Below are 14,706 nucleotides of genomic sequence, written 5' to 3' on the forward strand. Positions count from 1 at the left end.
AAGAGGACAGTGCTTCAAGCAAACCCCTTACTGCCTGGTTCCTGAGACAACTGTAGCTTCTGGCATCCAGACATCATCAGTGGATTGCAGTGAGAAATCCCAAAGCCACAAAAGCCCCAGCTGTACTCAAACCTGGCAGGTTCCAGGTTTGAGGCAGAAACCCAGAGACTCCAGTATAGCTCCTTGGGCCCTGTTAGTTAGATAGCGTAAATTAGTGTAGTGAATAAGTCCTTCCCTGTCCCTTTGGGTTTTGTTATTAGGTGTTAAGATTTTAGAGTAGTCATTCCTATCCCTCCTTTTAGTTGTTTCTAATTAAAACCCAATTTCACCTTGTTACCTTGTCAGTTAATTCAAAGCCTCTGGCCAGAGTGACAGTTGGCTGTTATTTTTCCAGTTGGGAGTGGTGTAGCTGTACAAGACTTCAGTGATCAGTTTTAGTCTCTCTTACATCCCAGAGAATGTTCCCACAAACCCCATAGTTGATTTTTAATATCCCTGGTGACCCCATTACGTATATTTTCCTATAAAACTCTTTCAAAATGTTTCTATAAAACACATAAGAAAAACAACTGCTTGAACACATGGGCTGATGGGGATATTATTAGGGATATAGACACTAAACAATAACTCTAGTCCAACTACAAATAATATGGAATTAGGTCTTGATCAATGATACATGTAAAACCCAGTGGAATTGTGCATCAGCTAGGAGGGTTTGGGGGAGAGAGAAAGAACATGAAATATGTAACTATGGGAAAGTATTCAAAATAAAAATTAAAAATTAAAAATAAAAATGTTTCTATAACATGGAAAACATAAAGCAATACACTCTGTTGTGCATTTAAAGGGTCATTTTAAGGAGCATTTAAAAGACTGGGTCAGGTACTAGACAGAGCCAAGTCAAAGGCATCTGTTTTGAGGGTTGTTGCCATGTGCCTTTAATTATCCCTGAGTTCCTTCCTGTTTGGTTGCTGTCCCAGGCAGTCTTATTTTATGATTCTCAGCAGTGAGATTACTGACACTGGGGAAAGGACCTGAAATATGGAGAGGCTAGTAAAGAAAAAATCCAAATACCACCAAGGCACACAAAGAGGGGCCTGAGGAATAATAACATCATCTGCCATTTTTCAATTTGCCCATGGGCTACAGAAAAGAACCAGCCTAGGTGGAGTTGTGAATTGATCCAACCATTGTGGATGGCAATTTGGAACTATGCCCAAAGGGCTTTAAAAGACTGCCTGCCTTTTGATCCAACCATAGCACTGCTTGGTTTATACCCCAAAGAGATAATAAGGAAAAAGACTTGTACAAAAATATTTGTAGCTGTGCTCTTTGTGGTGGCAAAAAATTGGAAAATGAGGGAATGTCCTTCGATTGGGGAATGGCTGAAAAAACTGTGGTATATGCGGGTGATGGAATACTATTGTGCTCAAAGGAATAATGAAATGGAGGAATTCCATGTGAACTGGAATGACCTCCAGGAATTGATGTACAGTGACAGGAGCAGAACCAGGAGAACATTATACACAGAGGCTGATACACTGTGGTACAATCAAACATAACAGACTTCTCTACTAGCAGCAATGCAAGGATCCAGAGCAAGGCTAAGGGACTTATAGGAAAGAAAACTACCCATATTCAGAGGAAGAACTGTGGGAGGAGAAACACAGAAAACAACTGCTTGAACACATGGGCTGATGGGGATATTATTGGGGATTAAGACACTAAATGATAACTCTAGTCCAACTATCAATAATATGGAATTAAGTCTTAATCAATGATACATGTAAAACCCAGTGGAATTGTGCATTGGCTATGGGGGTGGGGTGGGAGGGTTTGGGGGAGAGGGAAGAAACATGTAACTGGGAAAATATTCAAAATTTAAATTTAAATTTAAAATAATAATAATAATAATAAAGAAAAGAACCAGCCTAGAAGTACTGAGTTATGCATATCAATGACATTGACTTATGTGGTTAAATTTCCTTTCTCAGACAGGCTGACTCAAGAAAGTTCTGTTCTGCCCCCACTAACTCTGGTTTGCCAGAGTATCTGGAGAGCTGGCCCAGGTCCTTGGAATGATGCAGTTTTTCTGTGGGTTTTCCCATCAGGCCAAGTTTTATTTCCAAATCCTAAGATTATCTTATAGTTCATGTTGTTTTTTTGACTTCAGAATAGAAGTGTATAGTCATGAAAAGAGAAAGCTGACTGAATCCAATTTAAAAGGCTTTGATGGCAAGGGTGACATCTAATGTGACAGTCTAATGTGACTATCACAGACTTTCTAATGATAGTCAAGGAAGGGGTTGCTGGTTGTTGGGCAATGAAGAAACTCTAGGTTGTTAAAAGGAGAATTTTGTTACTGCCCTATTTTGTTTTAGATTGCATTTTTGGGTTGGTTGAAAAGAAAGAAAATGGTTATGGTATGAATTAGGTGAAACCTTTCCAGAGAAAGCCATAGGAAACAATAAAATATTGTTTTGATAAGGCAATATATTATATTAGAATATCTGCCTATCTTGTCCGCCTGTTGTTGAAGATAGTGACTGATCCTGTGATGTTTTATGAATGGTCTCAGGATTCATCAAAGTATATTATTTACATGGTCTGATAGATAGATGGCCAATGAGGCTAAGCCCTTTGATCCCCATGTGCTGCTTCCATTTTCATCCAGAGCTTTTGCCTTTTGGCACCAAAATGGGGGCTGCCCTCCCTCCCTTCTTCCTTAGCACCATGAAAAGTCACTACTAATCTGCCATATTGCCAATGCTGTCACCTTATATGCCTCTCTCCTTATCTCCTAGGATCAATTCATTCCTCAATAGGCCTTTGCAAGATAGGAGGAATTACACTGATTTCTTCCCTCTACCCCATACTTGTTGGCACAAGTGCTTTTAGGCTAGAGGAAAGGTATATACAAGAAAAGCCAGGTCAGGGATGGAGAAAGAAGGAACAGAATGAAAAAGGAGATAATTAGGAAAAAAGGAAGAAGAAAATGTGAGACAGCAGTGGATTATGAGAAGATGAAGAAAAAAAAGTTAATTAACAAACATTTCTTAATTATTTACTATATGCCAGATATTTGTGCTAATGTATCAGAGGTACAAAAACAGGCAAAAACACAGTCTCTGACCTCAAGGGCTCCCACTCTAATGGGAGCAACAACATAAAAAAACAATGTACTGTATATACAAGATATAAACAGTGTAAGCAGAGGGGAAACAATGTAATCTCAGAGAGGAAACACTAGCATTGTGAAAGGGAATTCTTGGTTCTCTTTGAGTTTATACTTGTAAAAAGAGAATCCTTTGTTTTCTTTACCTAGTTGGAGTTAAAACTTTGACAATAATTTAATTACCCCTACTTAGTACCTCACTAAATTGTGAGAACAAGATTACCTCTCCTTTGTCTACCTTTTGATTGAACTTGAAGCTTGAACTAGGTGGAGGAGCTCACAAACCACTTAGTGAGTTCACACCTTACTTGATGCTAGGTGAGAAACCAACAAGATACTTGGAGAGCTCCACCTTTTTCTCCAAACTCAAACAGCCAGAAACTTAAGAGTTCACATACTCAGAAAGGTGTGAATCTAACGGTGACAACTCAGACAATTTGGAAACTGTTATTGGCCCCCATGAAAAGGGGCAGGGAAAAGAAACTACCATAAAAGCCATGAAAATCCCTGAGCAGTGAGTCTGTTGAAGGAAGGTAGTAGAGAAAGAACTCCAAGAAGAGACTCACTCCTAGAAGGAAGTCAGCTTCAAGAAGAAGGTTGGCTCAAAGTAAAAAGTTGGCCTCGGTTGTCACCTTTAGCTCCACTCATTGTCTTGGGTGAGTGGATAGCTAGTTTTCCCTTCCTGTATTATAAATAAAAGATTTATAATTTTCATATATGTAGCCAAACCATTAATTTTAACACTTACAGCATTAAGGGGGACTTGAAAAGACTTCTTGGACATGACTTTCAGGTAGTCCAATAATGCTTAAATTGTATCTCCTGGATCTATTTTCCATGTTAGTTATTTTTTCAATGAGATATTTCATGTTTTCTTCCATTTTTTTCATTCTTTTGATTTTGTTTTATTGTTTCTTGATGTCTTATAAATTCATTAGCTTCTATTTGCCTAATTCTAATTTTTAAAGACTGAATTTCTTCCATGACCTTTTGATCTTCCTTTGGTCCATTCTAGTTTTCATAACTCTCTTTTCTTCATTTTATTTTTTGTCTCTTTTTCCAGTGGACAAATTTTGCTTTTTAAGCTGTTATTTTCTTTTTGCATTACTTTAATTTCTTTTTCCCATTTTTCTTCAACAATTATTTGACTTTTGAATTCCTTTTTGAGTTCTTCCAGAACTTGAGACCAATTCTCAATTTTTTTTGAAGTTTTGCATGTGGTTGCTTGCATCTCATAGTCCACTATTGGCTCTGTGTTTTACTCTCTGTCTCCATAGAAATTTTCTACATATAGGTGTTTCTTTTGCTTTTTTTTTTTTTAAGTTTTGCATATGGTTGCTTGGATCTCACCATCTCCTTTTGGTTCTGTGCTTTGCTCTTTACCCCACAGAAATTTTTGAGGGTTAAATGTTTCTTTTACTGTTTGTTCATTTTCCCAGACTTTTTTTTTTGTCTGTGGACTGAAAAGTCTGAAAGTTGCTTGCTGATTCTATCTCCTCTGCTGGCTTTTAGGGATTGGCAATATGAACTATTTTGCTCTGGGACTAGGGCTGTACTGCAACAGTAGAGGCTTGAAAGGGTCCAGTGCTATGGACTTCCCAGCCTCACTGCAATCTGGTGCCAGGGTCTGAGATATCAAGGGGTGGGCCTGAGGTACTGTTTTGTTGGTATAGCTCCCACCCTGGGATCCCAAAGTTAGCCTATGTTCAGTAGCACAAACTGGCACAATCATAGCGGGGAGGGAGGTGGGGGACAACTAGCATTCCTCTGTATACAGTTTTTGCTCCTGGTTCCCTCTTGACCAGTGAAAATCAGCTCTCTCTGCCTGCCTTTCAAGTTGCATTCAGTGAGAGAGCTCCCTCCCTCCTTCTTGCTGTTCGTTTTTTATTCCTGTCACTTTGAGGCACTTTTTAAAGATTATTTGGAAGGATTGTCAGAGCGATTTAGGCTTTCACTGCTACTAAGCCACTATCTTGGCTCTGCCCATCAAAAGGCTTCTTAGAAAAGGCAGAATTTGAGCTGAGTCTTCAAGGAAACCAGTAAAGCCAGGAGGCAGTGGAGAGAAGGAAGAGCATCCTAGGCATGGGCACAGCCAGTGCAAATGCATGAAGATGGGAGATGGTTAACAATGTTTGAGGAACTACAAGTCAGTGCAGACAGAACATGGAATATGGTAGAAAGGAATAAAGTATAAAACTGAAAGGCAAAAAGAAGCTAGGTTGTAAAGGGATACGGGATTCAATGCTAGAAGATTTTAAATTTGATCCTAGTAATAAAAGGGAATCACTGGGGTTTATTGAGTAGGAGGAGGGAAGACAATAGAAAAATCACTTTAGCAGCTGAATGGAGGCTGGATTAGAGTCCATAACTATAAAACAGGGAGTCCAACCAGAAGGTTATTGCAGTTGTTCAAGTGCGAGGTAATGAGGGCCTACATCTGAGATAGCAGTGTTAGAGGGGAGGAGGGGACATATACAAGAGATGTTGTCAAGGTATAAATCACAAGACTTATCAGTGGATTGGACAGGTAGGGTGAGGGTGAATGAAGGGTCAAAAGATGACACCAAAGCTGTGAACCTGGATAACCTAGAAAATGGTGATGGCCTCAACAATAATAGAAAAGTTGGAAATATTGGGAGGGTTTTTAGGGGAAAACTATTAAGAAAAAAAATTTTTTAATAAAAAAAGATATTAAGTTCCACTTTGGCCATGTTGAGTTTGAGGCCCTATGGAACATCCAATCTGAGATATCCAAAAGATGGTGATGTGGGCCTGCCATTCAGGACAAAGAATAGGACTAAATATATAGATCTGGAAATTCCCTGCACAGTGACTACAAGGATATAAACAGAAAGAACCATAAAGCAATCTGAATATTATGTAATCACAGTGACCAAGCTAGGCCCCAGAGATGAGAAAACCCACCTCATTTTTTTTTTTTACTTTAAAAGTGGTAGAGATGTGGAATACAGTATATACTGTCAGATGTGGTCTATCTGTTGGTTAGTTTTGCAGAACTGTTTTTTGTTTGTTTAATTGGATGAGCTGGGAGTACCCAACTACAACCTTCTAGGAAGAAGGAAGACCATCAGTCCTTACCATCTGCCCTGCAAAGGAATAAAGGAATAAGTATTCCCTGCTATGTGCTTTTCTAAGCTATGCACTTTTCTACAAATATTATATCATGTGATTCACCCAATGATCAGAGGCAATGATTAAGTAACTTGTCCAGGTCACATAGCTTCAAAACACATAGTGTTTGAGTTCCAGGCTTCATGTTCTCTCCACTGTACCTTGAACTGTCTCTATTGACCTCTAAAGTCCTCTGGGCCCCTTTGTATAGACTGCTGCTATCCCCTGAGGACCACAGGGCCTTGTCTTCTGTCCTGCCATTTCAACCCTAGGATTTCTGGACTTTTGTATGTGCCTTGGAGCTGATCCTCATAGATGGGGTGGTCTCCTCCAATTAGAGTGAGCTTACTTTTTCTATTTGTATCCTCAGCAGTTAACATGGGGTTGTACACATAGTGATTGATAAACTTTTTTTTATTCATTTATCTTTGGTTCAAGATGAAGGTAGGTGCTCAATGTATAGAGTAAGGAAGAGCATATTTGGAAATAAATAGAAAATAAAAGTGTCAATAAATCTTAAAGAAAAAAAAAAGAAACAGGGAGGGGCAGCTAGGTAGCCCAGTAGAAAGAGCAACAGGCTTAGAGTCAGGAAGGCCTGAGTTCAAATAGCCCATGTATAATAGGTATAGGCTGTAAAAGTTTAAAAGCAGATTTTAAGCCACAGGTAGGGGATGAATAATATTCCTTGCCATAACCCCAATATCAAATAATCCATACAGTCTTCAAATACCATTCTCCCAAACATTGATACAAATGACCAGTTATACAAAATTACAGTGGTGTTATTAGCCACAATGAATGACTAATAACCAATAACTAACACAAAGACAACAATATTCCCACAACAATGCCAGTTTACAATTAAACAGGACAACACAAATAACAAAAGGCAAAAAAAAAAAAAATGGGGAAAAACTCTCTCTCTGGGCCTATTCTAGTTATTCTTAGCTTCACACAGAGATTTTATCAATGACCTGGGGAGCGGGGTAAGCAGTTCTGAGTAGCTCACCATTGGCTGGGAACTTTCAGCCCACAGCCAATGGCTGTACACCTCCACGGAATGTTCAGAATCCTCTGACTTCCAGTCTAGCTCTGTATGTCCAAGAGAGAATTTCCTGTTCCTGTTACCCAACCAGCTGAGGGTACCAAACTCTTATGGGGAAAACCAGGGAAGCTGACTTAAATATTATTTGTGGGTTCAGTGGGGTGGATAGGAGACAGGAAGGGACAATGGGTAAGACTTTACAAGCCAGGGAACCAGGTTTAACTATAAGGGGAATGACCGTTGACAGAAATGGCAGTTAAACCTGACTAACTGTCACTCTGCCCCACCCAGCCTAGAATAACCTCAAAGTGTTAAATACATTCAATGAGGACCTTAAAGTATTAGAAAACACACAGGGAAACAGTTTAATTGTAATATGAGGGGATAGGAGAGGGGATGAGGTGAAACTATATCTAACTGCCCAGGACTAGAGTCAAAAAGGGCAAGTTCCTTAGCCAGCCTGACTTCTGCCAGGTTTGACAGCTTAGCTAAGGACCTGAGGAAGAGGGCTTGAATTTGGGGTCTCACAACTGTTCCAGAGATGTTATCAGGATGCCAGGAGCTAACTCCTCCAGAGCCAATGATCCAAAGTAACCAGGTAGGGAGAGATGTCTGCAAACTGTCCACCACATCACAGGCCACTTCCCTACTCAGAGTTGACTTGCAGGATTGATGTCTTCTGCCTTTTCAACCTTCACCATTCTCCAAGATCCCAGGTCAAAAGGGACTGCAGATTGCACTTCTGCTCTGAATCCCTCACAGCACAGCCGTCTATCTGTTGCTCAGCACTCTCCTCCCTACCCCCTGCATTCTATTCAGAATGTCCATGACTTCCAGCAAAGGCTTTCCCTAACATGCTTACACAAATCTGCTTTTAAACTTTTACAGTCTATACCTATTACAGTTATCACCAATTGCCTTTTGGACATCTCAGATTGGATGTTCCATGGGTGCTGTGTGACCTTGGCCAAGTCGCATAATCCTGAATGCCTAGTCCCTGCCACTCCTCTGTCTTGGAATTGATATAAATACAGAAGGTATGAGTTAAAAAAAAGGAATAGAAATAGAAAATAAGGTAGAAGTGAAGATGGAGTAAGGAGAAAGAAAAAAAGGCATAGTTTTGGATCCTTCATGAAAGGTACTTGACTTGCTTTATAATTATTAGTATATATTAGTTTATGGTTGGGGAAAGTGTCATCAAATGGGCTTCAATTAATTCAATGGACCTTGAGGACATGGGCAACCAGCCTTTATCAGGAAGGAATTAGGGAATTGGCCTCAGATTACTGGGGTGACAACTAATGATAAAAACCAGTTTTTGCTCTTCTGAAGACTAAGGTTCTGAAATTTCCAAGTCTTTATTCTCAAGGGATAATGATAGGGAAGAGAACAATGACATTCTCATTTATTAATCCCTAGAAGGTGACACTGGGCTTCTAATGAAACTAAAGTCAGAAACTAACCTAGAACTCTAAGTGAAAAACTGAGTCTCATTGAGTGGAAGAACCAATCTATCTACTTGCCACTAAATAGGATTCAAACAAATTGTACAGGGACAGCTAGGTAGCACAACGGATAGAGAGCCAGGCCTGGAATCATCTTCCTGAGCTCAAATACTTATTAGCTATGTAAACCTGGGTGAATTCTTTAATCTCTGCTTGCCTCAGTTTCTTTATCTGTAAAATGAGGATAATAATAGCATCTGCCTCCCAGAGTTGTTGTGAGGATGAAATAAGAATATTTGTAAAGCATATTGCAAACCTCCAAGCGTCCTATAAATGCTAGCTATTATTATTCCATGGTTTGGCCAACTCCCATACCTCACACATACTTTTTGTTCCCAGTTTCGACTTGGTTCTCTTAGTGTTGATTTCCTGTGCTATCTCAGTGACCCACTCCCATTGTAGCTTCAGAATGGCATTAAACTATGTTTGGTTAGATTGTTTAGCTCCTTGCAAAGGATAAATGCAAGAGTTAAGAATGTGAGTGAAGAGTATCTATCTCTAGAGTAGGTGAATGTTGTTGCTCAGGAAACTCTATAATCAACATGCTTTTAAGGGGCTTGAGAGCTAAGGAGAAAGGAACATAGCTGGGATGGGGCCAAATTTTCAATAATCTCTTTTGATATGGTTTCTTAACCTTGCCTTTAACTATCTAAAATTCTCTTAATGAAGTGATTGTGTATTTCTTTTTTGTGAACCTAGAAGGGAGGTGAATATCATCTGTTATTAGGTAGTAAAAGAGAGTCAGAAAAGGTTAAATAGTAATGGAGAGAGTAGGGGTTGGGGAAAAGCTTTATAATACAGGACAAAGACTGAAAGAAAACCAAAGAAGAGGGCTTTTCAGCAAAGAGAAAATATGAGTACAAGTCAGCTTCTGTGAAGCTGCTAAAAACTCTCAAAGATTTAAAATGGTATTTGAAGAACAAAAGCAAAGAGCTGAGAAAGGAAATAATGTCCTAAAACAAACACCAATAGCTGCTTTGTAATTAGGCAAGAGAAAAGTAGGATTGGAGGTGGGGAGAGGAGGGATATTGAGGACATTTTCTGGGAAAATGACTAGGTGGGGGTTGGGTGGATTTCTATGTTACTTGAGCCACTACCAAAACAGCTAGATAATACTTCCAATAAACTAAAAGATGAGCAGCAACAACTGAAAAAAGAGAAGGAAAAGACATCCTTTATCACAAGGAAAATTCAGAAGAAACAAACTAGCAGTAATACTTAAAAATGAACAAGCAGAAAACAGCTCTTAATATGATGAAGAAATGATATGTGACAAAAGAATGCCAGGATGAAATGCCAGAAAGAAAGAATAAATCTGCAATGAACCAGAACTCTCCAGAAGGCAGAACAGAATGGTCACAGGAACACTAAGAATAGTTGGAAGGTCTAATGAAAGAGTAAGGAAGAGATAAGATGTGAAATTAGAGCTCTTTAATGGAAAAACTTGAAAGGAAAATCTATAGCTTAGGACAGCAGTCAGAAAACTTCAGCAAAACAAGGGTCACCCTGGGGAAAAAAAAGTAAAAAGGTGAGAATTCAAAAAGTCAGAATTGCAACAGGAGATAGAACAAAGTCAAAAGACAGCAAAACTGGAACAACGTTTAAGGTATTTATAACAAAAAAAGAACTGTTCTAGAAAACAGGATTTGAAAAGATAATCTAAAACCACTGGTTTCCTAGAAAAGCATGATAAAACAAACAAACAAACAAATTTGAATATCATACTTAAGGAAATCATAATAGACAATTGCCCAAAAGTATTGGAACCAGCTGAAGACAAGTCTTTTCAAAAGAATCCATAGGCTCGGGGTGGCTGGGTAGCTTAATGGATTGAGAGCCAGGCCTAGAGACTGGAGGTCCTAGGTTCAAATCCAGCCTCAGACACTTCCCAGCTGTGTGACCCTGGGCAAGTCACTTGACCCTCATTGCCCACCCTTACCACTCTTCCACCAAGGAGCCAATAACAGAAGTTGAGTTTAAAAAATAAATAAATAAATAAAATAAAATCCATAGGCTCTGTCACAAATAGAATTCTGAGAGACAAAGTTCTAGGTATAGAAAATCAATTTATTAATTATGCCAGCCAACAATCAATAAATTGATGGTCAGTAATCTTTCTTTGTGTTCAAAGATGCTAAGAGATAGATCCAGGTCTGTCTTCCTGACAGTAAATCACTGGGAACACCCTTTGACAATACAAAAACAACCCTTGATTGGTGGATATTAAATGAGGAGATGGACTAAGAATTCTCAACTCCTGGGGATTGCTTCAGCAGTGGGAGCTGTCATCTGAGGAACAAGGCCTAGTCATAAGGCTCCAGTCACCTCTAGCAATCTAAGCAAGAAAAACCACTTCACTAGATATCAATCTGATTATCTCCCCTGTAAACCAGATTACCTCAAACCTTGATGAAGGGGACAAGGACACAGATCATCGAGGCCAGCTGGGGTGAGCTTTTGTTTACAGTATAAACTGAAAAGGCCCTGTCTAGTTCTTGGAAGGGGCAGGAATTGGATGAATGACCCTGACATCTTCTCTTCAATGTCTTGACCACTCTGTACCTGCTTCAGTCACCTTCCTGGTCTGATGGAACAAATTGTTCTCCTCTGCCTATTCCTCTGGAAGTCTTTATATGGTCGGGATAGATACCCACCTAACACACTGACAAGTTTGAGGCCTATTGATCACTCTCAACCTGGTCTAGCCTGTCTACCCAGATGGACTTACCAGGATGTGGCCACTGTGTAGGCCACAGCTTCTTGGAGTCACGGGTGAGAGTTGGGTGAAGGTGGACCTGAGAGGTTTTTTAAACCAGTGTGGGAAACCGAGTTGTTCTCTTGGCTTCCAAACCTGCCACAGGGCTGGTGTTCTTCCTTATCTCATCAGGCCATCTCTGGCAAGCAGTAGCAGTCAATGCCATCCAGCAAAATGAAGTATCAGTTCTAGTAAGGCTGATATCTCTCTTTCTCTTAATCTCTCTCTATTAATAAATGTTTATAAATCTGGTAAATAGTCTCCAGATCAATTTTTATTTGTAACAAAAATATATATGTATGTATACACACAAATATATATACATATGCATGTATATGTGTATCTATATGTATCTATAATATATCCCCAAAAATTTGAGCAACGGAAAATGGAATGCTACTCTGCAGAAAGTGATGACCAAAATGAAGAACTCAGAGAAACACAGGAAGACCTGTATAAATTGGCACAAATTGCTGGCAGCAAAGTCAAAAAATAATATGATAACCATGCAAATCAAGTTAACCTGGAGATACAACAAACTAGAATCATGCTGTCAGAGTTATAGGATTCATTACTCCTTTCATTGATCAATTAACCATTTTTCAAGAAATGTATTTTACAAGGAGGGTTGCATGGATGCTGAATGAGAAGTATCTGTTATTTCAAAAGAAAATGTTTCAAAAAAATTTTTTTAATTTATGAAAGAAAACACAACCAGCTTAAACATTTTCTCCAAGAGGCTAAGAGAAATACTAACTTGGAATAAATGTTAGGTGATCTGAGACAGTTTTAAATAACTAACTAGATTCTTTTAACTTCTGTATGGAAGATTACCAGGCTCCTCCCTCTCTCAAAGCATTGTCTTCACTTGTGTTCTAAAATAGTGTTAAACCACTGTCCATCCCTACTTACTCTGTTCTCAAGCCTAAGGCCTTCGTTGTCTGTTGGTTCCCAATACATCTCCATTCTGTTCAACAAACCAGGTTCACTCTCAGTGGTCTTAATATACATCTTAGGCACATTAGTGCTTTAAAATACATCTTCCAGAGTAAATTTATCATTGGAGAACCTATAAAAACCCATCCTAGATTAAAGCTTTATATAGAGGAGAAATAGTCCTACTTTATAATGCTGTCATATAAAATGATTCTTACCTGTGTTTCTACTTGCCGATCTTTTTTGACATCCTGAAGCTCTTTCTGGAGATATCTTATTTGTTTTCTCCCTTTCTCCTCTCTAAAATAAATGAGAGAGGGAGAAGGAACAGTTAGTACTTTGAGTACTGAAACAGAAATTATGGATCAGGGGGCAGCTGGGTGGCTCAGTGGATTGAGAGCCAGGCCTAGAGACTAGGAGGTCCTAGGATCAAATTTGGCCTCAGATACTTCCTAGCTGTGTGATCCTGGGCAAGTCACTTAACCCCCATTGCCTAGCCCTTAACACTCTTCTGCCTTGGAACCAATACACAGTATTGATTCTAAGACAGAAGGTAAGGTTTTTTGTTTTTTTTAATTATGGTTCACTTTAGGGATTCACTGGAAACTGTCCCATCTTCTGATCAATGCTAAACTGAATACACCCTAAGTACTGTATTCTCTGCCTGTCTCAAACATTTCCATTACAAAAAACTCTTGCTAAATTTCCATACCAAAACAGGCAAATTTACTTCTTCTAACATTTTTAGAGATCAAGAAAACCCTTTATTTACAAAGGGTATACCTACCTGGCATATAGGATTTCATTTTAGCATCAAAAAACATCAACAACAAACCCAAAACTAGTTAATACAATTTAAAGTATATGAATAAAAAAATACTCATTCAAACCCTCATCAACTTTCACCTGATCTCCCAGCCACCAGTCTCCCCCTCTTCTAATCTAGTTATATACCATAAATACAGTAATTTTCCTTACACAGGACTTTATGTCCATAAAACTCAAGCTTGATATAAGAAGCCTTTAATACAGTCACAGAATGCTTTGTTGAGGCTAAATATTCCTTTCTTAGATAATGTGATGAAGTACACAAAAAATATCCTTGAAGAAGAGTATAAGAAACATTCAAAAACAACAAAAAATGTTCTAAGGAAACACTGGATTTTATAGAACCCCAGAATTTGATATGTTATAGAATTATTTTTCTCTCTGATTTCTGAAGAAAATTAACTAGTACCCCATTTTTTACTGTTATTGTTCAGTTATGTCCAACTCTTTGTGACCCTGTTTGGGGTTTCCTTGGCAAAGATACTGGGGTGGTTTGCCATTTCCTCCTCCAGCTCATTTGAAAGATGAGGAAACCTAGGCAAATGGGATTAAATAACTTGTCCTGGGTCATACAGCTAGTGGGGGGTCTGAGGTAAGATTTGAACTCACAGAGATGAGTCTTCCTGATTTTAGACCTGGTGCTCTATCCACTGTACCACATAGCCTCACATTTAGACTTCTAAACCTGTGATCTTTAGAATATATGCTATTTAGAATTCAAGCCATGCACTATGCCATTTAGAATATAAGCATCCCCTGCTTCATAGCACGAGTCTCACTCCATGATTATTTTTTAAATATATTGTTACCTCTCCTTTTTTCTTCTTTCCTAAATTATGTTGTTTTAAATACAAAGAAATGAGTATAGTCACCCAAACAACTATAAGTATCCATAATGTAACAGAGAAAATCTGATTTGATAGCTAAATTAGAAGGATGAAGTTAATAGATGTGAGGTGTCAAGGCCAGCCTGAAAAAACTGATAAAAATGGATGAGCACATCACCTAAACACACAGAACAGACTATACTGAATTTATTGCAGCAACAAGACGAAAAACCTTGGGATTCTTGAAAGGGTTTTATGAGATCCAAGTGTCTCTCAGGATGGTTTTTATTATTTTCATGTATATGATCAAAATTGCTCAAGAACTCTACATGAATATAATCTTCTATTATCCAAGGAATTGCAGAGGATACAGTTGTAACTTTCTTCATTTGTATGCCCAGAAATATTAAATTTTTTAACAGCTACCTAGTAGAATCAAAACGGAACCTTCCCCCTTCCTACCTCCTCATCCTCTTTCCTAAAAAAGCAGAAATTTTTGTTAA

General features: G+C 38.6%; 1 protein-coding gene across 1 annotated transcript in view; it reads right to left on the reverse strand.

The window, feature by feature from the left end:
- IQCG (IQ motif containing G) overlaps window positions 1-14,706 on the reverse strand; it is a 55,011-nt gene that overhangs the window by 25,151 nt on the left and 15,154 nt on the right. The window contains exon 5 of the mRNA XM_044666726.1: window positions 12,767-12,848. Within this exon, the coding sequence (XP_044522661.1) occupies window positions 12,767-12,848 (82 nt within the window). The remainder of the gene's footprint in view (window positions 1-12,766; window positions 12,849-14,706) is intronic.

This window comes from Gracilinanus agilis, chromosome 3 (assembly GCF_016433145.1).
Source record: "Gracilinanus agilis isolate LMUSP501 chromosome 3, AgileGrace, whole genome shotgun sequence".
In the NCBI taxonomy this organism is placed as follows: domain Eukaryota; kingdom Metazoa; phylum Chordata; class Mammalia; order Didelphimorphia; family Didelphidae; genus Gracilinanus; species Gracilinanus agilis.